Here is a 17407-nt window from a genome sequence, read left to right on the forward strand (position 1 = left end):
GGCCTATTTAAATAAATCATACAATTATTCAACGGTGGCGGTTTTGGTTGGGCTGTGGTTGGGCCTATACACATTTGTTTGATGGTTGGTTAATTGTTACATTTGGCCGTACGATTTGCTGGAGGGCCCTCGACAAAGGCCCTCCCGAAGATTCCCAACAGAGGGCCATTAGAGTAATTTTTTCGTTGGGCCTATTTAAATAAATCATACAATTATTCAACGGTGGTGGTTTTGGTTGGGCCGTGGTTGGGCCTATACACATTTGTTTGATGGTTGGTTAATTGTTACATTTGGCCGTACGATTTGTTGGAGGGCCCTCGACAAAGGCCCTCCCGAAGATTCCCAACAGAGGGCCATTAGAGTAATTTTTTCGTTGGGCCTATTTAAATAAATCATACAATTATTCAACGGTGGTGGTTTTGGTTGGGCCGTGGTTGGGCCTATACACATTTGTTTGATGGTTGGTTAATTGTTACATTTGGCCGTATGGCTTGCTGTAGGGCCAACTGCAAAAAATTAAAAAAGGGCAATTTATTCGTTGTGCTTCTGTTTGCAAATTCAACAATTATCCAACGGCAAGTCAGGTAGGTCGGTAGGTAGTCATGCACCAGGTTGAAGGCCCAACACAGCTTGTCCCACAAAGGGCCAACATTGTAACTTTAACGTTGGGCCTTGTGTAGGATTCTTACAATACTACCGTAGGTAAATATAGTTGTGTAATTTATAGTGGGCCTACAGTCTAATTATGTAATGGGCTTTTGTTTACGAGTCCTACAGTTACCCTACGTTAGGTAAGTGGTTGTGTAATACGACGTTGGGCCTTTGCTGATAAATATTACAATTACACTACGGTAGGCATTGGTTGTATCCACATGAAGGCCCTAGGCAGCAGTTGTTGTTAATCTTCTCTGTATCGTTCCAATTTTAGTATACGTACTGCCGAAGCAAGTACACTTACTACACACTCTAATTTGTATATATACTAACCGCACTTCGAAACTTCGTAAGCGAGATTTATGTTTTTTGAAATTTAAATTGAGGAAATGTTGGTAAAATACAATTTTTTAAATATATGTATAAATTTTATAGTTATAGCCTTTAGATTTATAATTTACTTTAAAAAAATATTATGATTATATCCGGAATAATCGAGAAAATAACTATAACTTCGATGTTTGGAGACACTAACGCCATCTAGTGACACCACAAGCAATACACACAGGCCCATTGTTGGGCATCAGTACCACAGCCAATGTTGGTAAATGCGATATTTGTCATCATTGGGCCATCGGATGATATCGTTAACTAGCCAACGTTACCAAAATACACAAAGGCCCATTGTTGGGCATCCGTGCCACAGCCAATGTTGGTAAATGCGGTATTCGTCACCATGGGGCCAACGAATGTTATCGTTGTTTAGCGAACGGTAGCAAAATACACAAAGGCCCATTGTTGGGCATCCGTGCCACAGCCAATGTTGGTAAATGCGGTATTCGTCACCATGGGGCCAACGAATGTTATCGTTGTTTAGCGAACGGTAGCAAAATACACAAAGGCCCATTGTTGGGCATCCGTGCCACAGCCAATGTTGGTAAATGCGGTATTCGTCACCATGGGGCCAACGAATGTTATCGTTGTTTAGCGAACGGTAGCAAAATACACAAAGGCCCATTGTTGGGCATCAATGCTACAGCCAATGTTGGTAAATGCGATATTTGTCATCATTGGGCCATCGTATGATATCGTTGATTAGCCAACGTTACCAAAATAAACAAAGTCCCATTGTTGGGCATCAGTGCCACAGCCAATGTTGGTACATGCGATATTTGTCATCATTGGGCCATCGGATGATATCGTTGATTAGCCAACGTTACCAAAATACACAAAGGCCCATTGTTGGGCATCAATGCTGCAGCCAATGTTGGTAAATGCGATATTTGTCGTCATTGGGCCATCGAATGATATCGTTGATTAGCCAATGTTACCAAAATAAACAAAGGCCCGTTGTTGGGCATCAATGCTACAGCCAATGTTGGTAAATGCGATATTTGTCGTCATTGGGCCATCGGATGATATCGTTGATTAGCCAACGTTACCAAAATAAACAAAGGCCCATTGTTGGGCATCAGTGCCACAGCCAATGTTGGTACATGCGATATTTGTCATCATTGGGCCATCGGATGATATCGTTGATTAGCCAACGTTACCAAAATACACAAAGGCCCATTGTTGGGCATCAATGCTATAGCCAATGTTGGTAAATGCGATATTTGTTGTCATTGGGCTATCGGATGATATCGTTGACTAGCCAACGTTACCAAAATACACAAAGGCCCATTGTTGGGCATCAGTGCCACAGCCAATGTTGGTAAATGCGATATTTGTCATCATTGGGCCATCGGATGATATCGTTGACTAGCCAACGTTACCAAAATACACAAAGGCCCATTGTTGGGCATCAATGCTATAGCCAATGTTGGTAAATGCGATATTTGTCGTCATTGGGCTATCGGATGATATCGTTGATTAGCCAACGTTACCAAAATAAACAAAGGCCCATTGTTGGGCATCAGTGCCACAGCCAATGTTGGTAAATGCGATATTTGTCATCATTGGGCCATCGGATGATATCGTTGACTAGCCAACGTTACCAAAATACACAAAGGCCCATTGTTGGGCATCCGTGCCACAGCCAATGTTGGTAAATGCGGTATTCGTCACCATTGGGCCAACGAATGTTATCGTTGTTTAGCGAACGGTAGCAAAATACACAAAGGCCCATTGTTGGGCATCAATGCTGCAGCCAATGTTGGTAAATGCGATATTTGTCATCATTGGGCCATCGTATGATATCGTTGATTAGCCAACGTTACCAAAATAAACAAAGTCCCATTGTTGGGCATCAGTGCCACAGCCAATGTTGGTACATGCGATATTTGTCATCATTGGGCCATCGGATGATATCGTTAATTAGCCAATGTTACCAAAATAAACAAAGGCCCGTTGTTGGGCATTAATGCTACAGCCAATGTTGGTAAATGCGACATTTGTCGTCATTGGGCCATCGGATGATATCGTTGATTAGCCAACGTTACCAAAATAAACAAAGGCCCATTGTTGGGCATCAGTGCCACAGCCAATGTTGGTACATGCGATATTTATCATCATTGGGCCATCGGATGATATCGTTGACTAGCCAACGTTACCAAAATACACAAAGGCCCATTGTTGGGCATCAATGCTATAGCCAATGTTGGTAAATGCGATATTTGTCGTCATTGGGCTATCGGATGATATCGTTGATTAGCCAATGTTACCAAAATAAACAAAGGCCCATTGTTGGGCATCAGTGCCACAGCCAATGTTGGTACATGCGATATTTGTCATCATTGGGCCATCGGATGATATCGTTGACTAGCCGACGTTACCAAAATACACAAAGGCCCATTGTTGGGCATCCGTGCCACAGCCAATGTTGGTAAATGCGGTATTCGTCACCATTGGGCCAACGAATGTTATCGTTGTTTAGCGAACGGTAGCAAAATACACAAAGGCCCATTGTTGGGCATCACTGCCACTGCCAATGTTGGTAAATGCGATATATGTCATCATTGGGCCAACGAATATTATCGTTGTTTAGCCAACGGTACCAAAATACACAAAGGCCCATTGTTGGGCATCTGTGCCACAGCGAATGTTGGTAAATGCGATGGTGGGCCAATACAAAATTAATGTTGGCTACGGAACGAACCTCATCCCAACGTTTTCCCTACCGTTGGCACCGTGGGCCCCAACGAAAATGCTACTAGGGCACCTACTTTAAATGCCGAGTAAAAAGTCGCAACACAGCAAATAAAATGCGTTTGTACGGGACAGCCCGTGGAATGCTCCTTTAATAGAAAGCCTAATACGAGGACATGACCTTTACATTCATCAGATGTGAATAGACGGCATTTAGTACACGGAGAAAAAAATATTTTACAATATTACCAGATTGTATAGTAGTTATGATTCTGGTGCAGGAAAACAGATTTCAGCCATGTTTAATAGACTCGTATTTTGGACAATATTAGAATATTCTAGTTAAAATATTCTAGTACACTAAAACTCTGATATCGTTTTGGTAACAATCTAATAGTAACAGAGTAAAATATGCACTTAGCATACAACACTTTACAATAATTGCGATGTTTACAATATTTATTAATTCGGTTCACCATCATCTAGTTTAACACACCAATAATAAAAGTGTGTATTACAAAATCTTTGTTTAGGGTCCACCTTATGTAATTCATTTATAGGTACTAGATTTTCTCGTACCTGTTAGCGGATTTTTAATACCTATTACTTACTCGAAATTTCTTGATTACTATGAATATTTTTACACATAACTAGATACGTTCTCTGTTGTCTAACATACTCTTTTTAATGATAACAATAAAGAGTGGTTCCAGCAACAATAAAAATTGTTGGCATTACAATATTATTGCACACTAAACAAAATATTATTTGCCTGTAACGAAAAACTGTTCAGTCCACGATATGAGCTAACTGCGGCCCCCCGCACCCCTGCGCCGCCGCCCGCAGCGTCCAGAACATTCTGTCATTTTCACCGAAGTCCGGACAGAGTTCATTTCAAGTGTCGCGAATAATAAATGAATCAGGTTGCATTCCTGTTTAGATCACCGGTTTTAGCAAATAAAAGTGTCTGTGTGTAGTGAACAAAGGCGGACGAAGCGGATAGCGGTTTAATTGAAAATTTATACATATGTTGCTAATAGTGACAAGGTTATATTGTTCTGTTTGTGTGTTGTGTTTGCTACCAAAATCATCTCTGTGTTATATTTGCCATACGCTCACTAAAATTGCGGCCGATAATTTATGTTATGTACTACTAAAATTAAAACGAATTTAAAAAAAAGTTTGTTTTTACTTTACTCATAGTAATTATTTAGGATTGAGATTTTTCTGTTTATGTTTCAGGCCACCACACCTATACCACAAACATCATTATTGCGGACTAAGCCAATGTAGGTACTTACTGCCGAGTTAAACAGAATAATGTTAAACACCTTAGGTAAGTCTTCGTGCCAACAAAAGCATGTTAAAGCGAAGACTCACCTAAGCCAATATTTAACCTAACTCTGTTTCACTCGACAGTATATTACAATTTCAGTCCGCAATAATGATTTACTGAACACAAATATAAAACCCATTAAACTCTACAATATATATAGTAAACAGAACATACTGTTTATTTCATGCCACAACAATTATATTTAACACAAACATAAATCTGGTATTCTCCAATACTGCATATAGTAAACAGAAATTGTTGATTATTTCAGTCAGCTAAAATTATACTTAAAACTAATAAAAAATCTGGTGAACACTAATGAAATATCTAATAAACTCTACCCTGTCCTATAATGGTGGATACAGATCAATCTGTATACTACACAAAATTTATTTTCTACGATACTAGGTATGTGGGTAATAGGAACTAGAAATGATGTTTTAAAGAACTAGAATTTTCTATTAATGTGTAAAAAAAGTCTAGTTGTCACATATAATACAATAAAATCAAGTTAAATTTACAATATTCTGGTAAAGAACACTAGATTTTTTTCTCCGTGTAACGTCACGGACACATACTCGTACCTATACCTAATGCCTGTCTGGTACTAAATTACCTAGCAACTTTTCTTTTCATATAAGAAAAAGGTATGTCTATTTTGGACATAACAAAATGTAGGTACTAAACGGGCGAGATTTCCAACATTAAATATCTGACCACTTGTATACCTAACGTCAGTGGCGGATTTCCCTTATGGCTGCTCTACACGATGGGCCAACGCCGGCCCCAAGGGACGCATTTATGCGTTAGAGGGAGCAAGTGATATAGCTATCTCATTCTACCGCATGGCTGCGTCCCTTGGACTGGCCAGCGCTGGCCCATCGACCCCATCGTGTAGAGGACCCATTAAGTTCCAGTTAGACTCGGGCCTAGGGCTAAGGGCGGTTAGATATTAGGGGCGGCAGTCTATAATATAGGTAGTTATGCAGATACCCCCCATCCCCCCCACTCCCCATTCCCCCCATTCTACCATCGGACTTTTAGACGCACGGCCGGTTTCCATCCTTACTTGGTAGATATTCCACCAATTCGCACGAAGCGCTTTGCTTCTACTTTCCTTATGCGCACTGCCAAGGAATGGAATTCCTTGCCGGCGTCTATATTTCCGTGTTCTTATAACCCGGCAACCTTCAAATCAAGAGTGAACAGGCACCTTCTGGGCGAGCTCGCTCCATCGTAGGCCACGTCTACGCCTCGGCTAGTCTGTGGCCATGAGTAAGCCCATTCATAATAAAAAAAAAAAAAAATTTTTAGTGTTCCGTACAAAACTTTGTTTACGAAACACTTATGGGATCACTTCGGTCTTGTTTTTTTATCAATTCAGAAAGCGAGTAATAAAGCTACTGAGTTAGGGTGTAAGTTTTGACAAAATAAAAAGTTGCTCGCTTTCTACAGAACTACGGTCGGTGTGAACAGTAATCCCTTACTACAGATTGAAATAAAATAAAAGCGATTGAATTCGTGGTCGACGAAGGCCTCGGGCTTCACCGCATAGTCATAAACCGATCCGCTACGCGTTTGGCAACTTTTACAAAATGAGAACAAGTCGAGATGCGCACCTGCATACGAGCGCTATTACTATCGCTCGCATACTACACAAACTGGCAACTTATGTATTAAATTTAGCAACTTTTGAGGCCAACAAATCATATTGGCAACTTATCTCCAATACAATTTAGGACTAAAATTCTAAAATTATATCCAATTCAATTTGTAGACAGACCCGCTACATGTTTAGGGACTTACAAATATGTGAAATAGCTAAGTACATAATAGATCAAATGTGTGTGATAGGGAGTGTCAATGTATAGGTACGTCATATTTTCATAGAAATTTGACATTTCCATATTTTGTCATAATAAATGCCATGTAGAGTTAGCTTGGTACAGTCACCTCACCTGCAATAATATGTTACTATTCGAAGGCCGCAAAAATATGTGACACGCTCTTATCGCTCTACAAATAAGATCGTGTCAGATATTTTTGCAGGACTGTACGACTCTATGATCTCTCATACACAATAGTACATTATTGTCGAGGCTCGGAAGTAGCTACTTGCAGGCTGAGGATTCGTTTTAAACGGACGACCTTGGGAGTCCGTTTAATTGAATCCGAAGCCAGCAAGTAGCCTTCCAGCCGAGTCATATATAGTGCTTTTCTCAAAAATGGTGCAAGAAATATAAATATCATAGAAATATTTTACAAAAGCAACGTTCTTCCGTATATATTTTCACAGAGAAAAGCCGTTGCCGCCTTTTTATTTTTTTAATAAAAAAATAGAAGTGTATTTTTCTGCCAAAAATACGCCAACCTATTTGAGCCACCTAAATAGTCGCGGTACTAATCATCTGTTTGGCTGTTTATTGGGCCTGTGCCTTCATTTGATATGGCCATTTCAACTTTTAAAAAGTTTGGAACTCGACAAATAATGGAATTAGTATGCAACATTGCAGTCCCAAAATCGAGACTGCAATGTTTTTAACTTTTTAATTTTTGACTAACCATAAACTACGCGCTTCGCGACCGATTTTTTAGACGGCAAAGTCGACTTTGCCGTCCATTTTTGAGAAAATGGGTTTTAATCAATTGCCCTCAACTTTTCCTAGTTCTGTTCGCAGGCGTGCTGGCGCGGCGGCGGCGACACTCGGGAGCGTCTAAAGGTAGCCAAGTCCAGCTGTCTCGGCGCCCAATACGAATTCGTCGCATTTGGCGTCGAGACACTAGGTTCGTGGGGCAGAGGCGCACATATGCTCATTAAGGTGCTTGGGAAAAGGTTGAGGGAGGCAACGGGTGACCCCCGCGCGGGCAGCTTTCTCGCGCAGCGAATTGCCATCGCAATCCAGCGCGGGAACGCTGCCTGCGTGTTGGGCACCCTCCCGAGGGCACCAAATTTTGATAGGTATTTTTAATTTTTAGTTTTAGTTATTTTAATTGTAGTTAGTTTTAGTTTTATATTCCTATTTATGTCTTATAGTAATTTATGTAATTTAATATTTTACAGTGCAATAAAATATATATTAGTTCTGTTCTGTAATATTCTGTATCTTTTCATGGTCAAGTTACACTGGATTTCTCAAAAAGCCAAGTCTCCGCTCACGCAAGCCTCTCAACCAATGAGAATACAGACAGATACAGCCACAGACCGGTTTTTGATCAACATGATTTCACTCGCTATCTCAAATAGTACGGGCATATAACACTGATCATCGGTAGACCTTATATATTTGGAGTAAGGTTTAATCTCGGGCAAACTCTGTCGCCGAAAGACAGACGTTGATGCCTAAAAACACTGAGCATTGGGAAATAGACCTTATATCTTAGGACGAAGGTTTAATCTCGGTCAAACTGCCGTCGAAGAACAGCCGTTGATGCCTAGATCAACGTTGACTGTTGGTAGATCTTATGTGGTCGGAAAAAGGAATGTTATTGGTCAAACTGCGTGGAAAAAAGTTTGTAGGTATATTTAGCACGATTCACAAAAAGTTACTAGACAAGTTTACAAATGTCCTCTCTGAATGGTTTTGTTGGTATGTGTGTGTGACGTGTTTTAATTGGATTCCGTTAACTTAAAAAAAGTTAATTGTTTTGGTCAAATTAAGTTAAGGCCGAGGCAAGATAAGAATGTATAAAAAAATAATAGGTACATATAACAATAATTTTCTATTTACACACAACAAACAAAATATTTGGAAATCGAACGAGCCACGGAGGTTAAATTAGCAAATTCCTAACCCTTTTACTTAATAACCTACCTATATCACAGAATAAAAAAAACCGGGCAAGTGCGAGTCGGACTCGCGCACGAAGGGTTCCGTACCACAATGCAAAAAAAGAAACAAAAAAAAGCAAAAAAAAACGGTCACCCATCCAAGTACTGACCACTCCCGACGTTGCTTAACTTTGGTCAAAAATCACGTTTGTTGTATGGGAGCCCCATTTAAATCTATATTTTATTCTGTTTTTAGTATGTGTTGTTATAGCGGCAACAGAAATACATCATCTGTGAAAATTTCAACTGTCTAGCTATCACGGTTCGTGAGATACAGCCTGGTGACAGACGGACGGACGGACAGCGAAGTCTTAGTAATAGGGTCCCGTTTTACCCTTTGGGTACGGAACCCTAATCACGTTTGTTGTATGGGAGCCCCATTTAAATCTTTATTTTATTCTGTTTTTAGTATTTGTTGTTATAGCGGCAACAGAAATACATCATCTGTGAAAATTTCAACTGTCTAGCTATCACGGTTCGTGAGATACAGCCTGGTGACAGACGGACGGACGGACAGCGAAGTCTTAGTAATAGGGTCCCGTTTTACCCTTTGGGTACGGAACCCTAAAAAATAGTACTAGGTACAGACAGAAGACTCACTCTCTAACAAAACGCGTCTGTTACTATCAGGACAGATATGGCCGCTAGGTAGCGACAGCGCCACGCGCGGTTATGGCTAGCCACCAGAATTGGTGTGGTACGGATGTACTTTTAGCTACCTGTAGCAAAGCGACGAAATCGCGGAGTGAGCAACGTCTGCCTATATTATTGTAGAATACGCCTCGAACAACACAAAAAGTACAAAAACATTACATACTTTTATAGTCCTAATCCTAACCTATTCCACCCGAAATAGGACTGCACACAATGACAGGGTGAACGACATATGCTATACGAGGTAGGCATAATAAAAATGCCTACCGTTACTTCTGTAAATGTACACAAAAACATGCCGAAATCAGAAAGAACACTACAAATGCCTAGCAGAGCAACCAGACGTACTTACAGATCTTCTTAAACTCGTAATACGAACAAAAACTTAGGCACTATACTTGTCACCAGATGTGTTGTCTATATATGCACCTCACATTTCGGTTGGTTTTCGAAGGCCAATAAAAATAAATAAAGCAAGAATATTTAGCATCAATAAATAGCACCTGCGAGCTTTGGCCTTCGATTTGACCAAAGACACGATATCTGGACATAGACTCCACGCAAAATGACAGACTTAATATATTATCAGTAGATCAGTACCTTATACAGTAGGTAGCGCCATTTTTGTGTGTAACATGCAGGTATGCCAGTTAAGGTAACCAGGCCTAGTTCGCTTACTTTGTTAATTTATACGCAGTTCATATGTGGTAGGTATATCAGCATAACATAACATACATAGCTCTCGATGCTTGTTAGCACAGGTTAAAATGCCAGGTTTGTTTCTAATTAAGCTGTTGTTTTTTTTAAATAATTATTTGTAGTTTAATCTATTTATATACACATGGCCTAATCGAGATTGCACGAAGATGACCAGTATTTATTTTTTACTTGTCGCTTCGACCAAAGTTTTCAAAGAGACGGTACAAAAGTTAATTATTCTTAGTCGTCTTCTCTAATCTAAAAACAGTTTAAATGTCTTTTATGCGCACGAAATGGACAAAGACCACTGGACTAAGGAACTAAACATTTATTACACTATTTTTTGTGACAAACAGATATGTAGCCATATGTATGCATAGATATGTGTGTAGATATGGCTCTTAAAGCGTAAGCTTCTAACTCTAAATGTCCTAACTTCACAAACTTCACACCTAAGTCAAAATGTGTGACTTGGCCGTTTCAGAATAGTAAAAAATAGAGACCTTCTTCAATTAACTTAGCTGCCAAGTTTCGATTCTTGAAAGGTACAACTTTTATCTAAATTCGATACTATTACATTAGGAACGCTTGTCTGACATGAAGAATGAACTGTCTGAGATGTCATTTCAATGTCAATAAACAAAAGAGGCTAATAATAAATAAATTGGTAAAAAGGAAAATGTGATGAGAATCACGAGGACTATTGATTAAAAAAGAATAAAAAAGTATCCGATAAAAAAATCAGGTCTGTGATGCATTTTCAGTATTTTCACATACGTTTTTTATAGATCCTCACAAAACTGACACTCAAACTTTGTATGAAATACTGGGGACGGACGGTTACACTATTTTTCTTGTTATTTAAGCATATAATTATTGATTATATGCTTGGATGGCTTTGTTGAGGAAAGCAAGTAGGAAAGCGGACCCTGGTAAAGGCCGGGACAAGATAATTATGTATTGATTTTATTGAAGAGTGAATATGGTAAACAAAGATTTACGACATATGAAATGGTGCTGTATTGAGCTTATTCTGTTTCTGACAGATTAAATGCTCGTTGTTATTGTTATTCGTAGATAGTGTATTATATTAATTACCAGTTTGGCTTTGTGGAATTGTTGAACGTACGGTCAAGGGATTTGATATCTGTGAATTTAGTGCCACTGGGTACCTTGTCAGAGCGACAATAATAGGTATGAGATTCCTAAGAGGTTTCTATAATGTATTATCATTGTTATATCAAATTTCTTGAATGTCTCAATTGGGTTACGTCTACATCTTGGAGGTGTCATCGCTCTGATGACTTTGTCTACTTTTTCGGCGGGTGACTTTTAATGTCTAAAATACACTCGTGCTAGAATTTGGCCAAGAGATGCATCTGTTTCTTTTATATGGTAAACGAATATAATGCAGCCATACAAACCATTAAAATACCACGAAGTAAAATTCCAGTAAGTATTGTTAATCTTCGATACCTATATTCTTTTACAAATAGCTTGGGTACGGTATAGAGATGACCGCTGTTACCATACCCAAGGGCTTGTGCACAAATCACGCGAGGTTCGATAGGGGGAGGGGGGGTCACGAAAAAATCACGATAGATCACGTTGGGGGAGGGGGGTATAGGGAAACTTCACGTGTATTTTTCTACAGTGAACGAAACTAAGATAAAAACCTACCACATGAGTAGATACGGTTTCTCGGTTTCGTTAAACGTATTCACTGTATACTTCAAAACACGGTAAGGAATTTGATAAATTTAAAACCCCATGGCTACAGTAGTAGGAATTGGGCAGTATTGGATAAACGCATTCCAGTGCCACTTAAACTAGGTACTTATTCCATTTCTCATCCAAAGCTAGGTTCGATAATTGGGCCTGAAGTCTGGAATTTTACTGGATCGTGTGAAATAGGTAAACCGGCTTTAAAATGAGCTGTCTAAAGACGAAATTCCAAAAGTCAACCTTTAAAATGTGTCCTTGATTTGACATGACAGTGCAATATCATAGGAAGATAGGTACTTATATGTAAGTAAGTATTTTGGAGCGAGCGAGATGCACAGAGGATAATGTCAATTCAATATAAAGTTCAAATGCCGCTTGCATAATATAAAGTTCAAATACCGAAGTGATTTGCATATTTTTTTCTAGAGATTATTCAAGTTTTGTTAAAAGGAATGAATGGAAGCCATAAAAATATTACTTAATCATCCGGGATTGACGTAAAAAGGTTGGTGAATCCTGGCCTACCTTTAGTGCGGGGAGAAATGAAACCCCACTGCATTCAAGTGTCAGGGGTGCAAAACATTCATTTGCTGTGAGTGAGTTGAGTAGGCACCTATGCTGGGTATATTATACCTGTCTGCCTATTGAAATAACGCTCTAAAAGCTCTTAAAATATCAGTGTAAAATAGTTGGTTAATTATCTAACTAATTCCATGATAACGTACTTACACGGAACAGACGCGCATTAAAAAAAGCTTTATATCTAATAAAAATCCACAATGGCGGACTTAATGCCATTTGGCATTAAGTCCGCCATTTGTACATTGTTGTATATATTTTGTGCGATAAAGTTTAAATAAATAAATAAAAATCATGTTTTTCTGCTTCACTGTGTTTCAATTCGAAATATTGAGAGAAACCGCGATTAAGGCATTGTTTACATTAAAAGGTCAATAAATTACTAGGTAATTTAATTATATGGTTTACTTACAGATTTTATTTACCTGCAATCGAAAAAATTTATTCGGTTATGGTTTTAACCTAGTTAAGGCCTCACTCACCTAAGATTTAATTAGTTAATTTGTGTAACGAAACTTAGCCATACATTTAATTTCCATATTTTAATTGGTTCATTTGGGTAACGAATAAACGTATGATTAAATGGATTAATTTACCTACAATGGAACCAGTAAAATAAAACGAATTAAAGTATTTACCTACCTCAATTCAAGAGAATTAAGTTTGTAAAGTAGCTGAACAGTTTCTTGAACCAACTAAACAAACAATAAGTTTATTATTTAACAACTATGAATTAAACATGGCATATTTAGAAGTACCGTAACTTGGTACATAACTAACATAAGTCATAACTTAATCTACATCATCTACAATCTACACGCATATTTAAAAACGGCCATTCTTCGTTCGTCACGCTAGGTTATGTTATGAAATAGACATTTTGTAATAATTTCCAATACAAATAGCTAAGTAATGACTTTTACCCACCGTCTACACTAACTATAAACATTCCGATAAACATCCGTTTAGCAAATACCGAGTAATATTGAACTGTTGAAGAAATTTAAAAGTAAGTGGCAACTGGCAAGGCAAGCAACGCGGCTTGCGTTGCGAAGCGAGCCGAGTCTGAGTCAGTGGCAACCGCTTACCTGCACATAACAGGAACAAAGTAAACGGTGAAAGCACTCCGCTGGTCCCCATGGCGCTGCGGCAACTTTCTAAACAATGATTAACACTTCTTAAACAAATCCTACGCTCCCATCTTGCTTCAACACTTTTGTTTTTACTTAACTTCAACTTAACTGTCCGCACACAACACTGAGAACTCGTTAGCACTTTAATTCAACACTTTATTCCAAATTCGAGTCACAAAACCTTTTATTTCCACACTTTGCACTTTTGAGAATGCGTTATCTCATTTTCAAATTCCGTATGTAAACAGTTTAGCGCGAAATTTGGTAACGTAGCAGCAGAGCGTACGTCACTCGCGAGCGGCGGTTGGCTCAAGGCTGACAAACCTGATGCGCCGCTATGCGGGCGAGCGAGACGGCGATAAAAGCGGGACGAAACAAAAAATAAAGTTTACTGTGTAGTGGCAACAACGCGCCAACGCCATTACCTGACGCGCCACTGGAAAGTAGACTGGCGAGTCAACCACTAGATGGCGCGGTCCGCCATCTTTGAATAATACATGTGGCTTTTACCCACGCTGCACATCTTCAAGTGGTTGGCCCTATTGAACTATTTCTGGAGTTTGATAGGTTTAATGCGCCTTTAGATTTATGGTAGTAGGTAATGGATTTCAATTCAAACAATTTTGTTTGTTCTAATTAATGCGTTAGATTTAATCTCCTTCAATTTAATGATTCATTGTGTGGATAACATCTATTAGCCACACAATTTACTATTTCTATTATTCTACCTATCATGGTCCATGTGTTGCTTTCGTTACACAGTGGAATGTATTGAAGTATAGTGGTAAAAACTACTTATTTAATTTCGATGAATTCAATGTATTCTGTATTTTAACCAGAAACGAAAGTTACAAATTCTTACTTTATTAAGTACCTTCGTACATTAGGTATTTTACATAAAGTACCTACACTTATGTTTCTTAGAATGTTTAGAAGTTAGGTACTTACAAACACAGTGTTGGTAATAAATATACATCGTACATTTTCCAGCATTTTTGGTGCAGCGGAGTGGTGTTAACGGAATTGGTATAAATAATGTCAACCCTAATGATTAATTAGCGTTAATTACGTTAATATTAACCTTAATTTACCATTTCAGTTGAAATTATCTAAGTATACCAATTCCGTTAACACTACTCTGCTGCATCAAAAATGCCTATATTTAAGGGTATATGTTTTGATTGCAGGACTTTTTTTTTCAATTCACTACCGGAAAACCAATAAGTAACGATATTATAAATAATTTCATATCAAGGTGGGGTGCCAACAACCCTATTACCAGGCCTGCACCCTCCGTCAATTTACTAAAAAAATATACCTAAATATAAATCGAAGATATTGGCCAAGTTTTCTTAGTCATCACAAATTTTCTTGGTAGGTACCTATTTAAAAATGGTGCAATGTTTCTAATCACTCTGATCAGAAATTGACTATTTTTGACTTGTTAAGTAGGTTTCGTTTATTTCATGGCATAATAATATACTCGTTTTATTAGACTAAATATGGTTTATTTATAAAAAAAAAGGGCACCACAAAGCTAAATATTTTACGCTAATTAAAAAAAAACTGGTATCGTCATATTCATTTATTAGGTTAAAATTGAAACCTGTATTAAAGTCCATGCCTACATAACCACTTTTAATTTTGACACGAGAAAAATACTCCCAATTTTACAAAGTACGTACATAAATCATAGTGACGATATCCTAAAAGTCTATTATTTGTAGTTACTAAGTACTCTAAGTAGGTCTATTAAGCTTCCTAGTTTAGGTGACAATAATGTCAATGTACTTACGGCAGGGTGTCTAAATTTAATGTGACCTAATTAATAACTTTTTAGCTTATTAGAGAGTCAGGATTCGCATCTGATTAACGTTCCTTTGAAATTTACTGACGCGCATATATGTATTATTAGTGAGCTGTACATGAATGGCAAAGGATTATAATGGATATTATAAAGGATTATTTCAATAAACAGATCTAAATATCAGTGATATCAGTGTACCTACGTTCGAATATATTAAACTGTTTATATGTGTGGCAGAAAACTAGAAGCGATGATGGTACTCAGCGTGGTAAAAATTAATATACATCAAAGAGAATAAGATAGTATAGAGGGCTATTGCCAAAGTAAATTTTGTAGTCACGGTACATTTACTGCCATCTATCGACACACGATTAAAACTTAAAATAAAATTGAAAATGTATAAATTAATCAAAATATGTTTACGGATAAATGATTTTTAATTTTTATTGTTCCATACTGACCCATGTTCTTTCACTGATATGTGTTAAAATTGTTAAATATCAAACGGTGTCGTAAACGCCATCTAGCCGAGAATAGGCCAAAGGTAATGGCGCCATCTATTCGAGAATGACTTTTTCTTGATTTCCGGGGCACGTTTTTTTCTTAGACTTTTTTTATCTTAATACGGAGTTATATATATATATCTCTGATACACATATACTTAGTAAATTTTTTTTGCATTAGAAAAAAGGTAAACACTATTGATGTATCTTTTAGTTGAAAGATCGTTTTAAAAATAAATAAATAAAATAGCTTTATTGCTGTTTCTTTCCGTACAATTAATATATGCCTATTTACTAATAACTAAGTTTTAACTACTACTACTACTAACTACGTTTTAAAAATAATTCACGGCAAATATGTTACAATTATGAATGTGATACGATCATATAAATTCTTCTGTTTTCATTAGTAATAGTAACTGATTTTAAAAAAGTTTTTTTTCCAATTAAAAGACATGTCAAAATCGCTTACCTTCTTTCTAATGCAAGAAAATTAACTATACTAATCTACAGGTATAGGTAACACATATACAGATATAAAATTAAATGTAACAGTTAAACATACAAATAACTTATAAAATAAAAAATAAACCTAAGAATAAGTAAAGCTAAATGGTGACACGTATTAGTACCTAGGTACCTACTCCAAATTTTATAAACTGCACTATTTTCTAAAAGTGTGTATATACATAGTTAAGAATTATAAGTCGTCTACCTACATTTTAATCGATTCCTTTGTGTAACGAAAATTAATTATAGGTATCCATATCAATAAGTGACTAACATCGTAATAAATATATTGAACTGGGTCTTTCACGTTTATAGTTAAACGAAAAGTGATAAATCAAATGTGGCCAAATAAAGGCTATAAAACAGCATTTGCAAATTTTGAATTTCACATGTAATAAACTGCTAGGTACGTTATGTTACCCTAACCGTACCGGTTGTACTTAATTATAATTATAGATTCGAGGCTCGAAATTAATTGAAGTTAAATCTAAATTTAGTGTGTCCTGATAACTTCCTAGCTTAGTTATTGTGGAGGCAGGCTCGCATCCACTTAAGTGCTTACCCTGGCAAATTGCACGAGAAATGTTCACGTCCCACTGAAATTGATGTCTGACGCTATACGAGCAGGAGCGTCTGAGCGTAAATTTATCACAATGGCGGACCAATAAGGTGAGATAAAGTGAAGATATTAATATAAATAGCAATAATGTAAACAAACCAATTTACCCTAATTTCTTCGTAATCTCGCACTAATGTCAACCATGATTTTATAAACATCGTTTATAATTTAAATCTATCTATATCAATTGCATACTGAAGTAGTTAAAATATAGCTATGTTAATTATTTAAATGGTTTTGCTCATCCAGACTTGATTTCAAAATATAAAAAC

The 17407-nt window shown here is 37.4% G+C and overlaps 1 protein-coding gene across 1 annotated transcript in view; it reads right to left on the minus strand.

Moving 5' to 3' along the window:
* The window catches only part of LOC134675069 (hemicentin-2), a 225935-nt gene extending 211913 nt beyond the window's left edge, over window positions 1–14022 (minus strand). The window contains exon 1 of the mRNA XM_063533259.1: window positions 13652–14022. Within this exon, the coding sequence (XP_063389329.1) occupies window positions 13652–13703 (52 nt within the window). The 5' untranslated portion in view covers window positions 13704–14022. The remainder of the gene's footprint in view (window positions 1–13651) is intronic.
* Window positions 14023–17407: the final 3385 nt, after the last annotated feature.

This window comes from Cydia fagiglandana, chromosome 1, assembly GCF_963556715.1.
Source record: "Cydia fagiglandana chromosome 1, ilCydFagi1.1, whole genome shotgun sequence".
In the NCBI taxonomy this organism is placed as follows: Eukaryota; Metazoa; Arthropoda; class Insecta; order Lepidoptera; family Tortricidae; genus Cydia; species Cydia fagiglandana.